Source organism: Erpetoichthys calabaricus, chromosome 9 (assembly GCF_900747795.2).
Source record: "Erpetoichthys calabaricus chromosome 9, fErpCal1.3, whole genome shotgun sequence".
Lineage (NCBI taxonomy): Eukaryota > Metazoa > Chordata > Cladistia > Polypteriformes > Polypteridae > Erpetoichthys > Erpetoichthys calabaricus.
Genome location: NC_041402.2, coordinates 131,634,145 through 131,655,333, shown reverse-complemented (window position 1 = coordinate 131,655,333; position 21,189 = coordinate 131,634,145). Strand labels below are relative to the sequence as shown.

The window sequence follows — 21,189 nt, the reverse complement described above, 5'->3', positions numbered from 1 at the left end:
TCTGTGCTGCACCCCAGAGTCAAACATGAGAGGCTACGGAGGCCCCACAGGTCCACAAAGATGCTACGGAAGGCGCAGGCGTCACCGCCATAATGTGAGTGGCACTACTGCGGAGTGAAGTTAGGAATAATGTGCTGCTTGGGTTTGTACAAACCGCTGAACGCTTTACACCAAATTCAAACACAATACAGCTCAACAATACAAACACGAGCCCACCTGGATAAGATCAATGAACGCAGGCGCCTACAACGCGCATCTGAAACTGCGGAAGCAAAGCAGACACGGGTTCAAAACGAACGACCTCGACTGACGGATATACAAACACAAGCCCGCCTGGATAAAATCAATGAACGCAGGCGCCTACAACGCGCGTCTGAAATGCCGCGAGCAAAGCTCCAAAACGAACGAGCTCGACTAATGTATTTCAGGATACCCAACGCCGGGGGTAGGCGAGCGAAGCGAGCAGGGGGCAGAGCCTCCTTGTATAAGAAGATAAACCACTTTTGCCTAAGCTAATGTTAAAGCCTGAAATCTTGTGGGAGGCTCCATTCCATTTAGCATAGATAGATAGATACTTTATTAATCCCAAAAGGAAATTCACATACTCCAGCAGCACCTTACTGATACAAAAAACAATATTAAATTAAAGATTGATAATAATGCAGGTAAAAAACAGACAATATCTTTGTATAATGTTAATGTTTACCCAAATCCGGGTGGAATTGAAGAGTCGCATAGTTTGGGGGAGGAACGATCTTCTCAGTCTATCAGTGGAGCAGGACAGTGACAGCAGTCTGTCACTGAAGCTGCTCTTCTGTCTGGAGATGACACTGTTTAGTGGATGCAGTGGATTTTCCATAATTGATAGGAGCCTGCTGAGCGCTCTTTGCTCTGCCACAGATGTCAAACTGTCCAGCTCCATGCCAACAATAGAGCCTGCCTTCCTCACCAGTTTGTCCAGGCGTGAGGCGTCTTTCTTCTTAATGCTGCCTCCCCAGTTAGGGAGGAAGTTAGGAAGTCATACAACTGTGTTATCCACATAAAGCACAGTATCACTGACATAAACTAATACTTTTTTCTCATCTGTCCTTTACAATTCTCCTTACTACAGAATAATTGTCCAAGTGAAAGACTAGTACCTTGACTGCAACCACAGAAAGTATTGGTGAAGGAGGTTTCCTGCTGGGTGCCAGGTCTGACAGCTAACAAACAAAAGTTTGTATTTTTCATACTAAAACAAGGCTTCAGGGTTAAAGCAAAACATTTTAGCATATGCAGATACCGTATATTGGAGTCAAATCCAAATTTACCTAAGGTGACAGATACAGATTCAGAGAATATAAGACCACTTCACTGTGTGTGTACTTTGTGTTGTAGATTTAATTTTAAATTAATAAATTTGATATTTTTGCCCGTTAATTTTCAATCAATAAACCATGATGACAAAATGAAATCATTTACAGAAAGGTACCTCCAAACGTCTTCTAGCACATTTAAGTCTGGGCTTTGGCTTGGCCATTCAAGGACAGTCAGACTTGTCCCAATACCAATCCAGCGTTACCTGTATAATTCACGTCATTGTCATGTTGAAAGGTGAACTGTCACCCCAGTCTCAGGTGATTAGTTTCTCTCTACCCCTGCTGTTGAGGCATGACCCCATAGAAAGATGCTGCCACAACCGTGCTTCACTATAGGAATAGTATTAGGCAAGGGACAAACAGTGTAGGGATGTCACAATACCAGAATTTTTATATTCGATACCAAAACTAGTGAAATTTTATGATACTTGATCTCTGTTTGTTACCATGGTATTTTTTTCAACGTATGTTGATGTGGTGCTGTATATCAACATACCACTTTTATATTGTAGCTTCTCTGGGTCTGGACATGAGAGCATCACACTTCATATAACAGAGTGGGTGGGGATACCTGAAGAAGCCACCTAAAGCACATCAGTTCTGATGGGATGTGAACCCTGGCCTTGGATCGGCTTATAGATGCGGAAACTAGTGATGATTTGCCTCTAACTCTGGGTGAGCAGATTAAGGCAGTGCAGGGTGGAGAGTATGTGCAGGCAAAATGGACAAAGTAGCTGGGCTTACATGGCACAGCAGAAACTGAAGAAGCCAATGGTTATATTTATAGTTTCTCACCACTACACTAGCATAAAGTGTTGATTTCATTCCTCTGTCTCCTTGTACCCCCAAGTAATTATAATATATAGTTCATACTTGTTATTTTTTGCCATATTATTGTGCCTTCCAAACTAATTTGTCTACTTTCACTCACACTTAATGATACTATAAAAAAAAAAGTCAGAACATTTACATTTCGGAATTTTGGTATCAACTTGGCACCATAATATCGATTCACGTGACATCTTTTGAGCGGTGCCTGGTCTTTGACATGCAAAGTACTTGCTGTGTTGTACAACGTGTTAAATTTTTCCCTCATTAGACCATAGTCCTTTAAATGCTTTATGGCAAACTCCAACTGGACTGTCATATGCTTTCTGACAGATTCTCCCATCTCAGCAAAGGAATTCTAAATTTCTCTCTTACAGTGACCACTGGATTTTTGGTCACCTCCCTGATCAAGGCTCTGCTTGCCAAATTACGCAATTTGGTTGGACAGACAACTCTAGGAAAAGTACTGCTGATTTCAAACTTTGTCCATTGCACAATTATTGAGGTCACTGATATCCTAGAAATGGGCTTATATGCTTGTTCTGATCTATTCCACACCACAATTTTATCATGGAGTTCTACAGAGAGTTGTTTGGACTTCATATTTTTTGTCCTGATATGCAGTGTGAGTTGTGGGACCTTATATACAGGTGTGTGCATTTCTAAACTATATCCAATCAATGCAATTTGCCACAGATGGATTCCAATCAAGTTCAAACTCATTTCAATAATAATTAAAGGAAACAGGATTCACCTAACAATAATTTGTAGCACTACAGCAAAGGGTCTGAATATTTATGAATATGAATGAGATTTCAGTTTTTTTTTTTACTTTTAACAAATTTGCAACTCTTTGTCAAACCATGTTTTCACAGTGATATAATGGGTTATTGGGTGTAGATTGATGGGCAAAAACAAATTTATTCATTTAAAAAAAAAAAAAAAAAACCTACATCACGATGAAGCGTGCAGAAAATGAAGAATTTTGAATACAGTGGAACCTCGGGTCACGACCATAATTCGTTCCAAAACTCGTAACCCGAAGTAATTTCCCCCATAGGACTGTATGTAAATACAATTAATCCATTTCAGGCCATACAAACTGTATGTAAATATATTTTTTTTAAAGATTCTTAAGCACAAATATAGTTAATTATACCATAGAATGCACAGTGTAATAGTAAACTAAATGTAAAAACAAACATTGAATAACACTGAGAAAACCTTCAACAACAGAGAAAACTAACATTGCAAGAGTTCACGCTATAGCGCTACGAACCGCTCGCTAAAAACACTTTTTTATAATGAGTTTTAAACGCGGGGGAAAAAAATGAACGTTTGAAAAATCCGTAATTTAATAAACAACCAAGAAAAGTAACATTGCAACAATGCACGCTACAAACCGATCGCTGTAAATAGAAGTGAAGTGGAGGTAAAAATCCAACAGAAAAAAGTCTTCATTAAATACAACGAGGTTAAAACAATGCTCGAATCAGTCTCTTTAAAAACAAGCCTGGTGCTGCCTTTTCGGCCTTATGAGGCCACCAGCCCTCTCTCTCGTGTGTGTGTGTGTCATGCTCTCGTGCACATGTGTGTGTGCCTTTCTCTCGTGTGTGTGTGTGTGTGTGTCTGTCTCTCTCGCTCGCTGCACAGGGAATGCACAGGGAGAGACTGAACACGTAAGGAAATCATCGGCGCGCACAAACCGAAAGGGAAACTGGCTTGTTCGTATACCGAGTGTGTGGTCGTGAATAGATACAAAAGTTTGACGAACTTTTTGGTCATGACCCGATTTGTACGTGTTCAGAGACGTTCGTGAACCGAGGTTCCACTGTACTTTCTGAATTAGCTGTATATTTCATTCCAGGCTATTCAAATACTTCTTACTCATCCTGAGATAGCAGGAATTTAGGAGATTAGGAAAATTATACATTGAAAACACACTGCAGATTGTGTAGTAACTGTTTATCTTAAATTAATCTTGTAAGCATGCATTTTCTAAATCCTAGTGGCAAGAACCTTGGCCAGAATTGTAATGTCAATATTTAGAAGGAACACTGGTCTGTAACATTCACAGTTTAAGGAATTTTCACTTTGCTTAAGAATAACTCATATAACTGCAGATGATTAGTGCAAAGTTTTAAATAGGACTATCAACAGCAATAAAAGTGATACTTTACAGCAGGGGTGTCGAACTCCGGGCCTGGTGGGCCACAGTGGCTGCAGGTTTTCATTCTCACTCTTTTCCTAATCAGTGACCAGTTTTCACTGCTAATTAACTCATTTTCCTTTCATTTTAATAGCCCTGTTTTTAAGGATTCAGTCCATCTGAATTTATTCCTTTCTTCATTAAATGACAGCCAAACAGAAATGAGATGTGAAATGAGCCAACAGATGACCAGCTAAACTGGGATTTCAAACTCCAACCAATCTCTTAATGAAAAGCCGATTCCTGCTGTTAATTAAACCCGTTATTTAATTCGGTGGCCTGTTGCTGCTCTCAATCTGCCACTGCAGACATTTCCAAAAGTGTCGATTTTTCTGTTTTTTTCTAAGAACAATGTCAAAATGTTTTGGTGACCTGAGAGATCAACCTTACTGAGACCATCACCTTTCTTTATTTTCAGATATTGTGTGATGGGCACAGGTGAGCTGGTCATGCGGCAGCTCGTTTTCTGTCTCATTATTGTTTGGCTGCTAATTAAGGAAAAAGAAACAACTAAGGAACCTGAGTCAGGTTAATTAAAATTAAGGCAAAATATGCTAATTAGCAGCAGAAACTGGTCACTAATGAAAATGATGGTTAGAATGAAAACCTGCAGCTACTGTGGCCCTCCAGGGCCGGAGTTTAATACACATGCTTTAGAGCATGTTTTAAATATAAAATTGTCTCTTAATCAGCTATCTTTGTTTAAAAGTTTAGATCCTGAGAAGTATAATTTTTATGAGAGCCTGTCATGTATTTGATGTGCTAACATGTCACAGACCTTTCTCCATGTACATGGTAAGAAAACTTTGATACATTTTTGTCCATTACTGTTGTAATTGTCAAAGAAACAGTATATCAGAGGTGTCAGATCAAATTATTGACTATAATTCAAACATATTATAAAAATGTCTTATTTGAAGGAAAAAATTGTTATTCAAATGTAAAAAATTATTTGGTTGCTTTACCTCCAACAAATTTCAATATTTTGATATTTCAGATATGCTATGTAATATTGTTGTATTCTACACATCTGCTTTGCGTATCATTTTCACAATCACAGCAGTACTAAAGTAGGGAGCCTTCGGCTTCTTAAACATACTCCTTTATAATTAATTTTAGGGTAGATGTTTTTGCTACCTTACCAACAAGCCACCTCAAGGTTAAAAATATTTAAGAAAAAAAAATTACCTCAAATAGATAGATATCTTAAAAGAGTACACACTATCAATACAGAAATTTACTTGCAATTTGTGTATAAACAAAAAGCAGAAAAAAAATACTAATAGAAATAGTGCTAATTGTGCTGAAAAGCAGCAAATACACATAGGAAATTTTATTAATGTCATCATCATCTGCCCAGAATTTAAATATTGATATATTTCTATTAAATGGCTTATCTTGTGGCTAATTAACTGTCAGATTCCTTTGCCACATCATTAGAAATAAACAGTGGAAAAAAGGAACAGACACAGAAATAAAAAACACTACCTTTTTAATAGGTTCATTTACAAGACTAACATTTCATAAATAGGATGGCAAGCCTTTCTTCAGGTTTAAGGATAGGAAAATGTCTACACTATAAACCTAACAAGATGCATTATAACAGAACATCTATATAGATTATTAAAAAAATAATAATAATGGAACTTTCACAGACGCAATGCTTCATGCCTTCAAGATATTTTTTAAGACAAAGAGGATTTGACATGACTGCACACATACCTTACTATGCAGGTATGAACATATCTTCTGCTCTACTTCAAATACCAGGCCTGAATGCTTCTGTTGTCTAATTGCAGCATTAATGGCTCTTCCCTCTCAGCTGTTCTCAGTTCTTAACACTTATATTTGCATGTGAATACAAACAAATTAAATACAAACATTGTATAATATCAACATATTTTTTTATAAATTTATAGCGCTGCAAGACAGAAAGGGAATTTTAAGGAAAGAAAAATAACCTTAATAAAAATGCATGACTGTGTGAATATCATATGTACAGTAAATGTATTACACACAAATAGCCACATTTTCTTAAAATGTAATAGTTTATGAAAGAGTGTCTATTCAAGTAACTCTATGGAAACCAAAATCAAATGTACCTGTATGCACTTAGGCATACAGCAAAATAGTTTCCTGTGGTACAGATTATTGTAGATTTACTGTATATATCTTTTTAATTGCTGCAAACATAACAATGTTAACTCCACATATTAACGCAACATAATTGTTATTTAATTAAAAAGATAAAATTCATTACAAAATTTAGAAAACAGCTGATATTGGTGTTTGCACTTCAGCTGTTTTTGATGTACTATCTGAAATTATATATTCAATGAAAGGGTAATAGAAATCTCTAATGAGTGCAAGAGGAGTCACACACAATCATTCATACAGGGGAAATTTACAGTGACCAATTAATCTAACCTTTAAGCTATTTGTAATATAAAAGGAAACTAGAGGTCCTGGTTAGAACCCACTCTGGCACAGGGAGTATTTAGAAAATTTACACAGTCTGTGATCAGGCCATGATTTGAGCCCAAGACTTGGTATCTATAATGTGGCAGAAGCACACTAACTACTGTACAACAATGGTACATTTTTTGCTGTTACTGATATTTTAATAGGTATATATTTGTAATCAAAAAAATTTGTTATAGACACACCCACAGACTCATTTATGCCTATGCATTTTCAGCTGTTAAAAACTGCCTCAGGCACCAATTATAATAGTTTACAACTACTGCACAATATAGTTAAAGATAACATGAAAGATTACAATCATTTATAAAAAAGATGTTTATGAAGAACTGAACTGTATCATTTGGCAAAAACCGTGTAACAAAAATAATAATAAAAAACGTACTCTTGCCAGGTATGCTGAGATTAGCAAACTCATTTTGTAATGTTTAAATGATTACTACAGGCTCATTATCTTTTCATCAGGTACTTTCCCTGTGCTTTCTCGGTGAACCTCATGTTTGAGAAGCTACGTTTATTTACAATGGCCAAAAGCTTGGTTCACTTGGGAAGACGCAGTATGACAGGTCAAACCTAAGCCAAACGTCAGAAGAACGCGATCTATAGAGATACAAGTGCATATACCATGCTTTTTTGCCTGTACTTAACAAAGCAATTAGACTAGGTATGTCTTTAGGTGCTATTGACTTACGAAAGCCGTGTCAATAAACAAATATTGAAAACAATAATAGCAAGATCGTTAACTACGCAGTTTTCATTTTAATAAACAAGGACCATCTAATAAACTAAAATAAAACGAGACAAGTTCTACAGCACTGACTTAAATGATAGTAGAAATGGCATTAAAATGCTAAGTCTAATGTAGTAAAAGCAATTACAAAACATGAAAATAGACCTTCCTCGGTACAGGTACAGTATATACTTTGCATCACGAGGCTTAAAAATACATTTAGTAATATATCTGACAACTAATATGAAAGCAAATCGAAAATCTAGTTACCTAATGTAAGGACTGGCAGCTGCCAGAATATTCTTTTGGACCGGGATCTCTTCTCCATCAAGTACCAGAACCGCATCTTGGAAACTATTTTCCTTCCGGAAAGTTCGAAGGGCCCTTAGCAGCTTGGACGCGTGCTGTGGGTCCGACACAACAGAACCAGAGCTCGCTTGCGAGTCACTCATAATACTGACCAAGCTATCTGTACAAGAATGGCTGCAGCTATTATTTGAATTTATGCGAAAATAAATTTAAAAGTACAAGCTTAGCTCAGTGATCTATAGAAGTAGTCGGAACATAGTAGACAGTGTTTAAAGTCCAACGCCTTCACGCCCGGTTTCTTCAATCTAAAAAGTTGTTTTCATTGGCTCCGCCGTGTTTTTGCTGCAAATACTGCGCAGTTGAGCACTCTGTAGAGAAGGGCAATTGTGGGCTTTTCTTCAAGCAGGGCGAGATAAGAACACTACCCACTGCGTGCCTGCAGCATACTCCCTTTGTATTTATTTATTTATTTCGCAAAATTGTTTTTGACAGGCCGGTCCGGTTTAGCAATGAATAAATAAATAATTCAAGAGTATATATACGTCACTACTCTATTTCCGGAGTCGCAGGTCACACGTGGTAGCAGGCAACCCCAAATATACTTGTGAATTTCTTCATTCTTTGGTCGCGTCTGCTTTGGTTTAAGAAGCTAATGCAGAGAAGCATTTGGACTGTGATACGTTGCCCATTTACTGCGCGTATATGCAATTCGAAAGAAGCATGCCGTACGTAGTGGTTAGAAAAAAATGAGGTTCGCGTCGCAGCTAAAACGCGTCGTTTGAATGCGTATATTGCAGATGCTTTGCGAAGGCGTTGGGGTGATACCTTAACCCTTTCAAGTTAACACGATTTGTTACCGTGAGTTGGACAATATAGTATATTACGGTACAGGACGTAGGAAGTGGGGTGGGTCTCTTTTCCAAAACAAATAAATAAATAAAGGACTCATTTCTTAAATTAATTTGCCATTTTGTTCATTTTTAATTTGTATTGCATATGTTTCTGTTGTAACAGTTTCTTGTAAAAAAAGTTAAATATAGATACAAAATCTATTGAAATAGTGACATTTACAGGTATTTTGTATTCAGCGCATAGCTTTATCTCTCATTCTAATTCTTAAAACCGTATCAAGTTAGTTTTAATTTCAAAGCAAAATGCTGCCAAATGTTTTTGTTATTAACTGAACTACATAAGTAAATATTGTAAAATAACTGTAGTGTAGAACACAATATTTGATAAGGCCAAATACTAACAGTACTAATTATCACATGACAAGCTACAATTCGGTTTCAATCTCTGGATGCTGCGATTCCTCCCACAGGCCAAAGACATGCAGGTCAGTTAGACTGGAGATTCTAAATTGGCTTGGGGCTGTGTGCCCAGTGATGGACACAGGGTTTGTTCCTGCCTTGCACCTTGTGCTCGGTGAGATAGGCTCCAGCAGACCCCTGTGACCCTATTTAGGACTAAGCGGCTTAGAAAATGACTGACTGACTAATGTACTTTTAATTTGACTTCTGTAGGCTTTATTTTAAAATTACCTTATTTATAAGAGCTGTTTATATTTCATAGTGAGACTATTCCAGATGGCATATTTTAAAATAGCTTGGTATATATTTCAGAATGTCTCTTTTAACCTGGTGTACTTGTCTATGAATCAGTCAGTCTTTAACTGTATATACATGGTTGAGACGTATTTATTAATATCATTGTACTTTTTCTTGTGCTTATCTCATAATTACCTATTCACTTATCCATTTTGGCAAATGCTGTTCCAATCAAGATTGCCAGCCTAATTTAATACACCTGCCTCTAATATTCCAATATTCTCTGTGACACACAAGGGACACAGAACCAAATTTTAACAAAGCCACAACAGTAGTAAACTCATGTTGACTTTTAGTTTACATATTTAAATTACATATTTTTTATTTTAATTAAACATAAAGAGTATTTTACAAACACTATGCACTTCTTTTATATTTTACTTTTTTGACTGCCAGCACTCTTTTAAAAATAAAGGTGCCAGAATGGTTCTCTAGAGCAATGCCAGGTTCCCGAAAGACCCATCCACATGAAGGTTTCAGAAAGAATCTTTATTTATTTAGATTTGTAAGAAGCTCCATACAGTAAATAACCATAAATAGATGGTAACAGATTTTTGAAATGCCAATGGGTTCCTGGTTTTTAAAGGACTATTGCTACATGTAATAACACAGTCTAAGTCCAGTTTTTCTTAATCTGTTACTGTCCTGGGGCGGCACGGTGGCGCAGTGGGTAGCGCTGCTGCCTCGCAGTTGGGAGATCTGGGGACCTGGGTTCGATTCCCGGGTCCTCCCTGCGTGGAGTTTGCATGTTCTCCCCGTGTCTGCGTGGGTTTCCTCCGGGCGCTCCGGTTTCCTCCCACATTCCAAAGACATGCAGGTTAGGTGGATTGGCGATTCTAAATTGGCCCTAGTGTGTGCTTGGTGTGTGGGTGTGTTTGTGTGTGTCCTGCGGTGGGTTGGCACCCTGCCCAGGATTGTTTCCTGCCTTGTGCCCTGTGTTGGCTGGGATTGGCTCCAGCAGACCCCCGTGACCCTGTGTTCGGATTCAGCGGGTTGGAAAATGGATGGATGGATGGTTACTGTCCTGTTAGGTAGTCTACCACAAGTTAAAGATTTTATTTTTTTTTTGTACATATTAGAAGTTTTTTGAAGTACAAACAACCAACTTCATATGCAAAGAACCCTTCCTAGAATGAAATGATGCTTTGTCAAGGAACAGTTCTATGAGGAACCACCAAACTCAGTGAAGAACCATAAAATGCCATTAAAGAACCAGTATTTTTAGGAGTGTAGTTTGGGGTAGGTCAAACAACCTACCCAAATCACTCTTAGCTATTCCCCGTGAATAAAATGACCCTGTCACTTTCCTGAAATAGTTCAATGATGTATTAGGAAAACAAGGAAAATCCCATTGTAACTAAAGTCAAGTCAAGTTGGGGAGCATGCACTGGTACAATGTGTTGCCGCACCCACTACACAACGAAGCAACTCGGGGTCCCACCCTCCGGAAATGACCCTCTGTCTGCCACAGCCAGGTGTTACGTGGGCGACCCCTTGGTTTGGTCCAGCTACTCGGGTCCCCAACAATGAGGATCTTCACCCTCGGGGAAACGCGCCACATGGCCGTAGTGCCGTAACTGACGCTCCCTCACAATGCAGGTACTGTGCCTCATTTGGGACTCCATGAGCAACCGCTCATTCGACACAAAGTCAAACCAACGGTACCCAAGGATTTTCCGGAGAGACACAGTACCAAAGGAGTCCAGTCTTCGTCTCAGGTCACTGAATAGCGTCCATGTCTTGCAACCATATAGCAAGACAGGAAGCACCAGGACTCTAAAAGACTTGGACGTTCGTCTTTTTGCATAGATATCGGGAGCGCCACACACCCATTTCCAGCAACCTTATGGCCCCCTATGCTCTCCCAATCCGTCTACTGACTTCATTGGAAGAGTCACCAGAGACATGAATGTCACTGCCAGGGTAAGTAAACCTCTCAACAAGGTCAACACTCTCTCCGCAAACAGACACACTGCTGATGGCTGTGAGCAAGAGGTCATTAAAGGCCTGGATCTTGGTTTTTATTCAGGACACTCACAAGCCCAAACACTCAGACTCCTCGCTCAGTCTCTCGAGCACCCCGATCAGAGCCTCCATTGACTCCGCGAAGATCACAGCATCGTCAGCAAAGTCAAGATCCGTGAACCTTTCTTCACCAACAGATGCCCCACAGCCGCTGGACCCCACGACCTTGCCCAACACCCAGTCCATACAAGCATTGAACAAAGTAGGAGCAAGAACACACCCCTGACGAACCCCAGAATCAACTGGGAAAAACACGGAGGTCCTGCCTCCACTCTGCACAGCACTCACAGTACCAGTGTACAGGCCGGCCATGATATCCAGCAACCTTGAAGTGATCCCGCAATGTCTCAGGATGTCCCACAGGGCATCGACAAAGGCTGCAAAGAAACTCTGCCGATATTCATGTTTGCGCTCCATGAGAACCCTCAGTGCCAGGATGCGGTCGATGGTAGGCGTAAAACCAGACTGTTCCGGTTGCTGGTAGCTGAGCAAGTGATCACGGATCCTATTAAGGACAACCCTAGCAAGGACCTTACCCGGCACCGAGAGCAGTGTTGTCCCCCTGTAGTTGCTGCAATCCAGGCGATCACCCTTCCCTTTCCAGATGGGGAAAACAAGTCCCATTTTCCAGTCAGTTGGGATGATGCCAGTCTCCCAAATGAAAGCAAAGATTGCTTGCAATGCCAGGAGGACAGCCTTACCATCAGCCTGGAGAAGTTCACTCAGGATACCACAGATCCCTGCAGCCTTCCCCCCTCCGCTGGTTCACCACCTGTGCAATCTCAGTGAGATTGGGTGGTTCACATCTAATTGGAGGATCAGCCTCAAGAACTGTGGACCCAGAGATATCCAACGTCCTAGCCAGGGGATCAGCTTTGAACAACTGCTCAAAGTAGACAGCCCAGCGGGTCGCAACTGCAGTGTCATCTGTAAGAACCGTTCCATCAGCTGCCCTGACTGCAACTCTCCGGGGAACAGATTCAGATGTGTGTAATGCTTCAATTCCTCTGTAAGCAGGACGTGGGTCGCTAGACCACAGATGGTGTGTCACTTGCTAAAGGACTACGTTAAATTCTTCGTATTCCATGGCTCGTCGACCTAGTGCTTCTTAAACAGGCTTCCTCTTGCGTCGACATTTAGAATACTAAGATTTATACTTGATATAATTTTTCTTGTTGAAATGCTTTAAAGCATGTATATAACAGTTTACAGATAAATTGTTAACTTCATTTAAATAATTTATACTATTACTAATACAACATTTGGGTGGCACAGTAGAGCAGCTGTAGTGCTGCTGCCTTGCAGTAAGGGGTTCATTTCCCAGGTGTTACCTGCCTGGAGTTTACATGTTTTCCTGATGGGTTTCTCGGGGTCCTTTGGTTTCCTTCCAAAGACATGCTGGTTAGGGGATTGGGTGATGCTAAATTGACGCTAGTGCATGTGTGTGCTTGTACTCACCTTGCAATGTGCTGAAATTTACATTGTTCTACTTTAATGATGAAATAAACTATGAGATTAAAGTGGAAATTTCAACATTAAAGTCGAAATTTCTTTTTTTAATGATGAAATAAACTATGGGCGGCGTGGTGGCGCAGTGGTAGCGCTGCTGCCTCGCAGTTAGGAGACCTGGGTTCGCTTCCCGGGTCCTCCCTGCGTGGAGTTTGCATGTTCTCCCCGTGTCTGCGTGGGTTTCCTCCGGGCGCTCCGGTTTCCTCCCACAGTCCAAAGACATGCAGGTTAGGTGGATTGGCGATTCTAAATTGGCCCTAGTGTGTGGGTTGGAAAATGGATGGATGAAATAAACTATGAGATTAAAGTGGAAGTTTCAAGATTAAAGTAGAAATGTCATCTTTATGACAAAATAAACTATGAGATTAAATTTGAAATTTCGACTTTAATCATGAAATAGACCTTTTCTCCTTCACTGTATCCCTGATTTGTTTCCTCTGTGGCCCTAATACTCTTCCATAGATTGCTGATCAATCCACTTTTGTACTTTTCAATGCATGCAATGCGGCTGCAAGTTTGTTCTACAACCCCAAATCAGAAAAAGTTGGGACAGTGTGGAAAATGTGAATAAAAAAAGAAAAAAGCAAGTCATAAATTCTCCTCAAATTTTATTTCATTGCAGACAGTATGAACACAAAATAATTCATGTTTTGTTTTGTCAACATCATTTGATTTGTAAATAAATATCCATTCTTGCCATTCAGGCTTGCAACACATTCCAAAAAAAGTTGGGATGGGGGCAATTAAGGGGTAGTAATAAGGTATAATAACTAAATAATGATGTGATTTGAAACTGGTGATGTTAACAGGTGATTGCAATCATGATTCGGTACAAAAGCAACATCGAGGAAAGGCCTACTCCTTTAGGAGCAAAGATGGGCAGAGGATCACCAGTTTGCCACCAAGTGCGGGCAAAAATCTTTGAAATGATGAAGAAAAACGTTTCTCAAAGACAGATAGGAAGAGATTTGGGCATTTCTCCCTCTACAGTGCATAACATAGTGAAAAGAATCAGGGAATCTGGAGAAATTACCATACGCAAAGGCCAAGGGCGCAAGCCTAAACTGAATGGCCGTGATCTCCGAGCCCTCAGACGGCACTGCATTAAAAACCGTCATTCTTCATCAATAAATGATATAACTGCGTGGGCTCAGGACTACTTCAGGAAGTCACTCTCAAGCACTACAGTATGTAGTTACATTAGGAAATGCCAGCTAAAACTGTACTGTGCCAAAAGGAAGCCCTACATATATAGTGTCCAGAAGCGCCGTCGACTTCTCTGGGCTCGGAGGCATCTGGGATGGTCCATTGTGCAGTGGAAACGTGTATTGTGGTCAGACGAATCGGTTTTTCACATCTTTTTTGGAAGAAATGGACGCCGTGTGCTGCGGACCAAAGAGGAAAAGGACCATCCAGACTGTTACCAGATACAAGTCCAAAAGCCAGGGTCTGTCATGGTATGGGGTTGTGTCAGTGCCTTCGGCAAAGGTAACTTGCACTTCTGCAATGGCACCATCAATGCTGAGAAATATATCTCAGTTTTGGAGGAACAAATGCTGCCTTCAAGACGACGTCTTTTCCAGGGACGCCCATGCTTATTTCAGCAAGACAATGCCAAACCACATACTGCGCGCATAACAAAGGCATGGCTGCGTAAGAAGAGGGTGTGGATGCTTGACTGGCCTGCCTGCAGCCCTGATTTGTCTCCTATAGAGAATGTTTGGCGCATTTTGAAACGAAAAATGCGTCAACGAAGACCCCGTACTGTTGCGCACCTAAAACGTTGTTTGCAGGAAGAATGGGACAAACTAACACCTGCAACACTTAGTCACTTGATTTCATCAATGCCTAAACATCTTTTAAGTGTTGTTAAAAGACAGGGGAACTGTACAAAGTGGTAAATGCTGTACTGTCCCAACTTTTTTTGAAATGTGTTGCAAGCCTGAATGGCAAGAATGGATATTTATTTACAAATCAAATGATGTTGACAAAAAAAAACATGAATTATTTTGTGTTCATACTATCTGCAATGAAATAAAATTTGAGGAGAATTTATAACTTGCTTTTTTCTTTTTTTATTCACATTTTCCACACTGTCCCAACTTTTTCTGATTTGGGGTTGTACACAAACTGAAGAGTGGCTTGCCAGACCAATGTCTTGTTCGTGTTTTTCCATAGCAAATGAAAAAAGGAAAAAGATGGACTGAGAGTGCATTTAAACTCATCATACATGAAAAAAATTGTGTAGATAAAGTAAATTGTTTGTCAGAGTGTGGTGATCTTCAGATACTTTGGATATATGAAGTTTAAAAGTTGTGAGGGATAAAGTTGAAGGTGTTTTGAGTGGTGTAAAATTGGCTTAAACTCGAAAACCGTAAGTTTATGATGAAATGAACATTTTTAAGTAGGTGATGTTAAAAGTAATAGTGTTGGAGTTGATGCTCTTTTTAATATACATCACAGGTGTCAAACTCCAGTCCTCGAGGGCTGCAGTGGCTGCATGTTTTCATTCTAACTATCTTCTTCATTAGTGAGCCATTTTAACTTCTTTTGCTTTAGTTTTAATTAACTTGACTCAGGCCCCTTAATTGTCTCTTTTTCCTTAATTAGTAGCCAAACAATAATGAGACATCAAACAAGCCACCATATGACCAGCTCATCTGTGCCCACACAATATCTGAAAATAAATAAAGGTGAAGGTGTCAGTAAGGTTGATCTCTTAGGTCATGAAAACATTTTGTTGGTGTTCTTACAAAAAACAGAAAAATCAACAGATTTGGAAATGTCTGCTGTGGCAGTAATGAGAGCAGCAACAAGCCATTGAATTAAATAACGGGCTTAATTAACAGCAAGAATTAACTTCTCATTAAGAGACTGTTTGGAGTGAAATTGGTTGGAGTTTGAAATCCCAGTTTAGCTGGTCATCTGTTGGCTCATTTCACGTCTCATTTCTGCTTGGCTGTCATTTAATGAAGAAACAAATCAATTCAGAGGACTGAATCCTTAAAAACAGGACTATTGAAATGAAGGGAAAATTAGTTAATTAGCAGTGAAAACTACTCACTGATTAGGAAAAGGGTTAGAATGAAAACCTGTAGCCATTGTGGCCCACCAGGCCCGGAGTTCGACACCCCTGATATACATAAACAATCTGGATAAAAGTATAAATAGCAAGCTGGTTAAATTTGCAGATGATACTAACCTAGGAAGAACTGTCAATAATGTAGAATCAACCAGGTCTTTACAGAGGAACATAAACAGAGTACAGGCTTGGGCAGATTAAATTTTGTCAAACTAAATTTAATGTAAATAAATGTAAAGTGTTAGATTTAGGAAGAAACAATATTAGATTTAAATATACGATAGGAGGTTTGAAAATTGAATGTACAACCTATGAGGAGGACCTAAGAGATGTAGTGCACTCTTCACTTTCTAAATCCAGACATTGCACAAGAAGCTATTATAATGGCCAATGGGATCTTAGGTTATATATCCAGATGTGTGAAGTACAAGCCAAGGATGGTTATGCTTAAACTATAAAATGCATTTAAGAGGCCTTATCTGGACTACTGTGTGCAGTCTATGGTCTACATATTATAAAAAAGACATAGATATTTTAGAGAAAGTTCAGAGTAGAGTGACTAGGCTGATTCCAGGCCTTTAAGGTATGAACTATGAAGAAAGTTTGAAGGAGGTAAATTTTTGGGTTTAAGCAAATTAATTTTCATGGTGGATCCTGGCTGTTACTTTAAACTAAATTATTTAATAAGAACCTGGGAAACAATGATGGAAAATTGTTAGGGTATAGGGTAAATGTTATAAAGTTTTTCTTCAGAAAGAGAACTATAAACTAAGGGAATAAGTTACTAAATAGTGTGACATATAGTAGTACTTTGGAGACAATCAAAGCTCAACTTGTTGTCATTTTTAAGAAATTGGGTGAATAGTACTGATGAGTTTGATGGACTGAACATAAAAATTGTTTTATTGTTCAATGTGGGCAGGCATTTTGAAATACTTAAGTTTTGCATATGTAGAAAAAATATTATAAGTAGCTAACTAAGGCAGCACATCAAAAGTCATTGAGTTTGACTCTCTCAGAAGTTTAAAAGCAATTTTCAATATATTAACACATAGTGGAATCAGTTCTACTAGTCAGTTAACTATATGCAGTGAACTATAATAGTGTTTTATAAAACATACAATATAGCAAGAGATGTGCAATATATAAAATGTGCAGAATGATAGAAAGCAAAAACATTATTTCAGAATTGAGGAACAAGAATTATTGTGGGACTGAGTGCATAGATGTAATCAGTTTTTTAAGTTTTAATCATGGATATAAATCAGTGCTCACTTTTATTTCTGTGATTTTTTTTCATTTCATTAGACATTTGAATCTCAGCTCAGGGGAAGTATAAATATTCAAAATTTGGCAAAGAATGTTTGCCCATGATTGCTAATTATGTCAGATTATCAGAAAAGACAAAACACCCACTGTACTGTGCATGTACTTAATTTTCTTAATGTTAGACATCATAAGACAAAAGAGTAAATGAAGGAATTTGAATCTAGTTACATGAAGCACACAATGGACCTTAGCAGCAAGAGTTCACATCAAAGAGTATCACTATAACTTAAATGCTATGTACAAAAACTCTTTCAATTAATGTTGTGCGAAGAGAATTGAGACAAGACAAGGTGAAGAGTTGGGGTCTCATGAAGCATCAATGCTAATTTAACCTCCTTCACATTAACCCTGAGAGTGACAGGCTCAGAATTCTATGTAAGTCAGACTCAGAGTGATGTGTAATGATCTGCTTTATATTTCTAAGCTCAAGTCATGATCACGACAGTATTCTGCTGCTATATAGTGAACTGAATAACATCATGCTGCAAAACATAATTAATATTTCTATGCATTTTACCAGTCTAAGGCAACTCATCAATACTAATAAGTGGGACGTAACCTTCAACTAACACAATGACAAACGAAAAGCTGTAAATGCAGGGGCACATTGATAGTCAGGTCAGACACTGACATTCAGCCCTCTCATGTGTAAGCAACCAAAAAAATATAAGTAAAGTATGCAAAGAAACACACATCTACTATCTCGAATGCAAAATTGTGCTGTGCTTTGGTGACTGTCTCAAAATGTATCACACAAAGGATGTGTACCCAATCTGCATCAGTATAACAGTGGACTCTACAGTATTTATGCTGACATTTTGGTATTTACATGTTTCTGTAACTTTCAGTAATATTTTTTCTTATTGAAAATAATTCAACATTTTTGGCTTGTTTTTCCCAGTGTAAACACAACGTTGAGGAGGCTATGGAAATTTATGAAAAGGAAGGAACCAAAACAGTTTGTCCCTTGCAGCCTCTAAAATGGTTGCTCCTGTTGGTTAGTATCTATCTAGCAGAGGCTTGAATGCAGAACACTTATTTCTTATATGGGGAAGGGACCAGAAGGCGAGCCCCTACTCCACTCTATGGCTAAAAGAGGAAGAAAAGTTTAGTAACTGCATTTTGCCAAAATCTGTCCCTCATTTCAGTTTTTGATCTGAACCTCTAATAGATAGATAGATAGATAGATAGATAGATAGATAGATAGATAGATAGATAGATAGATAGATAGATAGATAGATAGATAGATAGATAGATAGATAGATAGATAGATAGATAGATAGATAGATAGATACTTTATTAATCCCAGGGGGAAATTCACAAATATATGCTCACATAACGCACATATGTGACAGCTGCATGATTTTCAACTTAAAGGCAGAATGGAGAGAGTTATGTCTCACCATCATTGTATGATTACATGGATTAAACTCACCCTGTACTTCACAGAGTTTCAGAAGTGTTTTAATTCAGAAGATTATATAATTATGCCTCTATTACTATGAACTTTAGCAAATATGCCTACAACTTTGTCTATTTCCAAGCCGTGTGTGTGTGGTTGTCATTAATGGAAAGAAAACACATAATACATAACACAAAACCTAATTTCCACTTTACTGCTTAATATACTGTATGCAGTACTTTTATAATTTAGTCATCTTACCAGGGTTTTCTATCAGTTTTTACATCTCACACTCCTGATAGGATGAGAGAAAACAAGAGAAACAAATATAACACTCCTAAGTTAAGCTAGCAATAGTCACATAACTAATTATAATGTGCAGTTGTGCACAATATGAAATGCCTTTTGTCTTATTTTCTTCCCAAGCAAAAAAACATGTTTTGACCTCATCCATGATCTTCTATAGAACTCTAGCTTTAGTAGAAACAATAAAATCATTTTGCATGAACTATGACATGCCAGTATGCCAGAAAATTATGACTAATCATACTTTGCAAAATTCTCTCAAAATCAGTGCTCTCATCAAGTCAGCTGGTCACTAAGTCCTGACAGCAAAGCAGTGATATTGCATCTATTAGACCACCCTCGGCATGTTCACATACTCTCAATACTAGCCCTTAACCACACATTGCTGCCACCACATCCTTGTTTAATTTGTGGACATGTCTGTAGACACAGGTTGTAACAGCATTAGCATCAACAGGTCAATCAATGCCACAAATGAAGACCCTGTTTTTGTTATTCAAATTTTCAACCACATCTCTGGAACTGGTCTTCCTGTTGAATTTTCATCCTATCTCTTCTCAATAATTTAAGAATTCGGATTTTTCCAAATTCTTGTCCACAGCATTTTCCACCCAGCCATAGCTGCTAACTACCGCTGCCAAGACTCACTATTAAACTGCTGTGCCCCACAAAATAGGATTATTTACAAATTACAGAATCTTTAGTTTTATAAATCACTAGCAGCAGCAATACATTAACCTTAATTGAACAATTTCAATACAATAAGCATCTTCTAATGCCATTAAACATTTAGTATCAACTATTCTTAGTTTCCTTCAGGAAGAGATTTAATGAACAATAAACTCACATTATTTTGTAGGATTGTAGCCAGTGGTCTCCGTGCTTCTGCTGTCTACAGCAGATATGAACAAAAAGTGTCCCCATGTAGTTATACCCCTGTTAAAGATCTTACTTTATTACCAGATGGAATAGTTAACAGTTGCTTACTTAACTTTAACAACATTGCTTATTGTGACTTTTTCACTGTTTCTTACGATGAAAGCAAAGCAGATTACTAAATGGAGAAAAAGGCACTTAGGCCAATGAGAGCAAAGTGGCAGGGGCTTGAGCCACAAGCTATGATGAAGATGGAGCTATGATGAAGACACCATAAGACTTAGTTCATTATTGATAGGATTTTTAAAAAATCAATATATAGCTTGTGATGGTTGGCTGGGGATCATGCCCTACTTGGAGGCGTGGAAGAGTAGGAGACCAGGAGAAGAGCAATCAATTCATACCCCAGGACATAAGAGGGCAGCCCCCCTGGGTTGCATCAGGGCCACAGGCTTGGGGCTTAGAAGCTCAAACCTGTTGGGGTTGGGCACCTGGACAGCTCCAGAAACAAGGTCTGCAGCACTTCTGCCACACCCAGAAGTGCTGTCGGAAGTTAATCGGGAAGCACCTGGAGCACTTCCGGGTGTAGTATAAAGGAGGCCACCTCACTTCAGTAGAGAGCCGGAGTCGGGAGGCAGAGGACAGAGCTTGCGAGGAGAGGAGTGGAGGCAGCAGAAGAAAAAGAAGAGAAGTAAAAAGGACTGAGTTTAATGTGCTGATTTTGCATTGTATTGTGTAAATAAGGGAGAGGAGAATAAACGTGTGTGCTTTGGACATTGTGTGTCCTTGGTGTCTGTCCGTAGTCGGGCTGATCTTCTACAAGCTATACCATGATCGATGCATATGCTCACCAAGAAATATAATAGTAAATACATTTTTTTCAAAGTTAATGTTCTGTTCGTTCACTTTATATCATAGGATGTACTCACTCTGAGTTAGGTGTGTGCCTAAGTGAGTGCTCTGTGCTTGACTGGAACCTCATCAAGGGCTGTTTTCTGTATTAAGACTTAAGCTGCAAGGGTAGTGTTATATTGTTTACACACTAATGGCATTCTGATTATTTATGCCTATTTACAGCTGCAGAGATATGTGTTCAAAGTGAAGTTTGCACAATTTCCTCCTGACTGTGTGGATTTTC

The 21,189-nt window shown here is 38.8% G+C and overlaps 1 protein-coding gene across 2 annotated transcripts in view; it reads right to left on the bottom strand.

The window, feature by feature from the left end:
* gan (gigaxonin) overlaps nucleotides 1-8,644 on the bottom strand; it is an 85,821-nt gene extending 77,177 nt beyond the window's left edge. Inside the window, exons 1-2 of one of the 2 annotated variants that reach the window (XM_028810152.2) lie at nucleotides 7,877-8,017; nucleotides 6,118-6,236 (exon numbers count right to left, since the gene is read on the bottom strand). Coding sequence is in view for 1 of the 2 variants with exons in the window: in XM_028810151.2 (XP_028665984.1) it covers nucleotides 7,877-8,058 (182 nt within the window). In the remaining variant the exon portion in view is untranslated. Of the gene's footprint in view, nucleotides 1-6,117; nucleotides 6,237-7,876 lie in introns of both variants that reach the window. The other variant, XM_028810151.2, reaches the window with a different exon arrangement.
* Nucleotides 8,645-21,189: the final 12,545 nt, after the last annotated feature.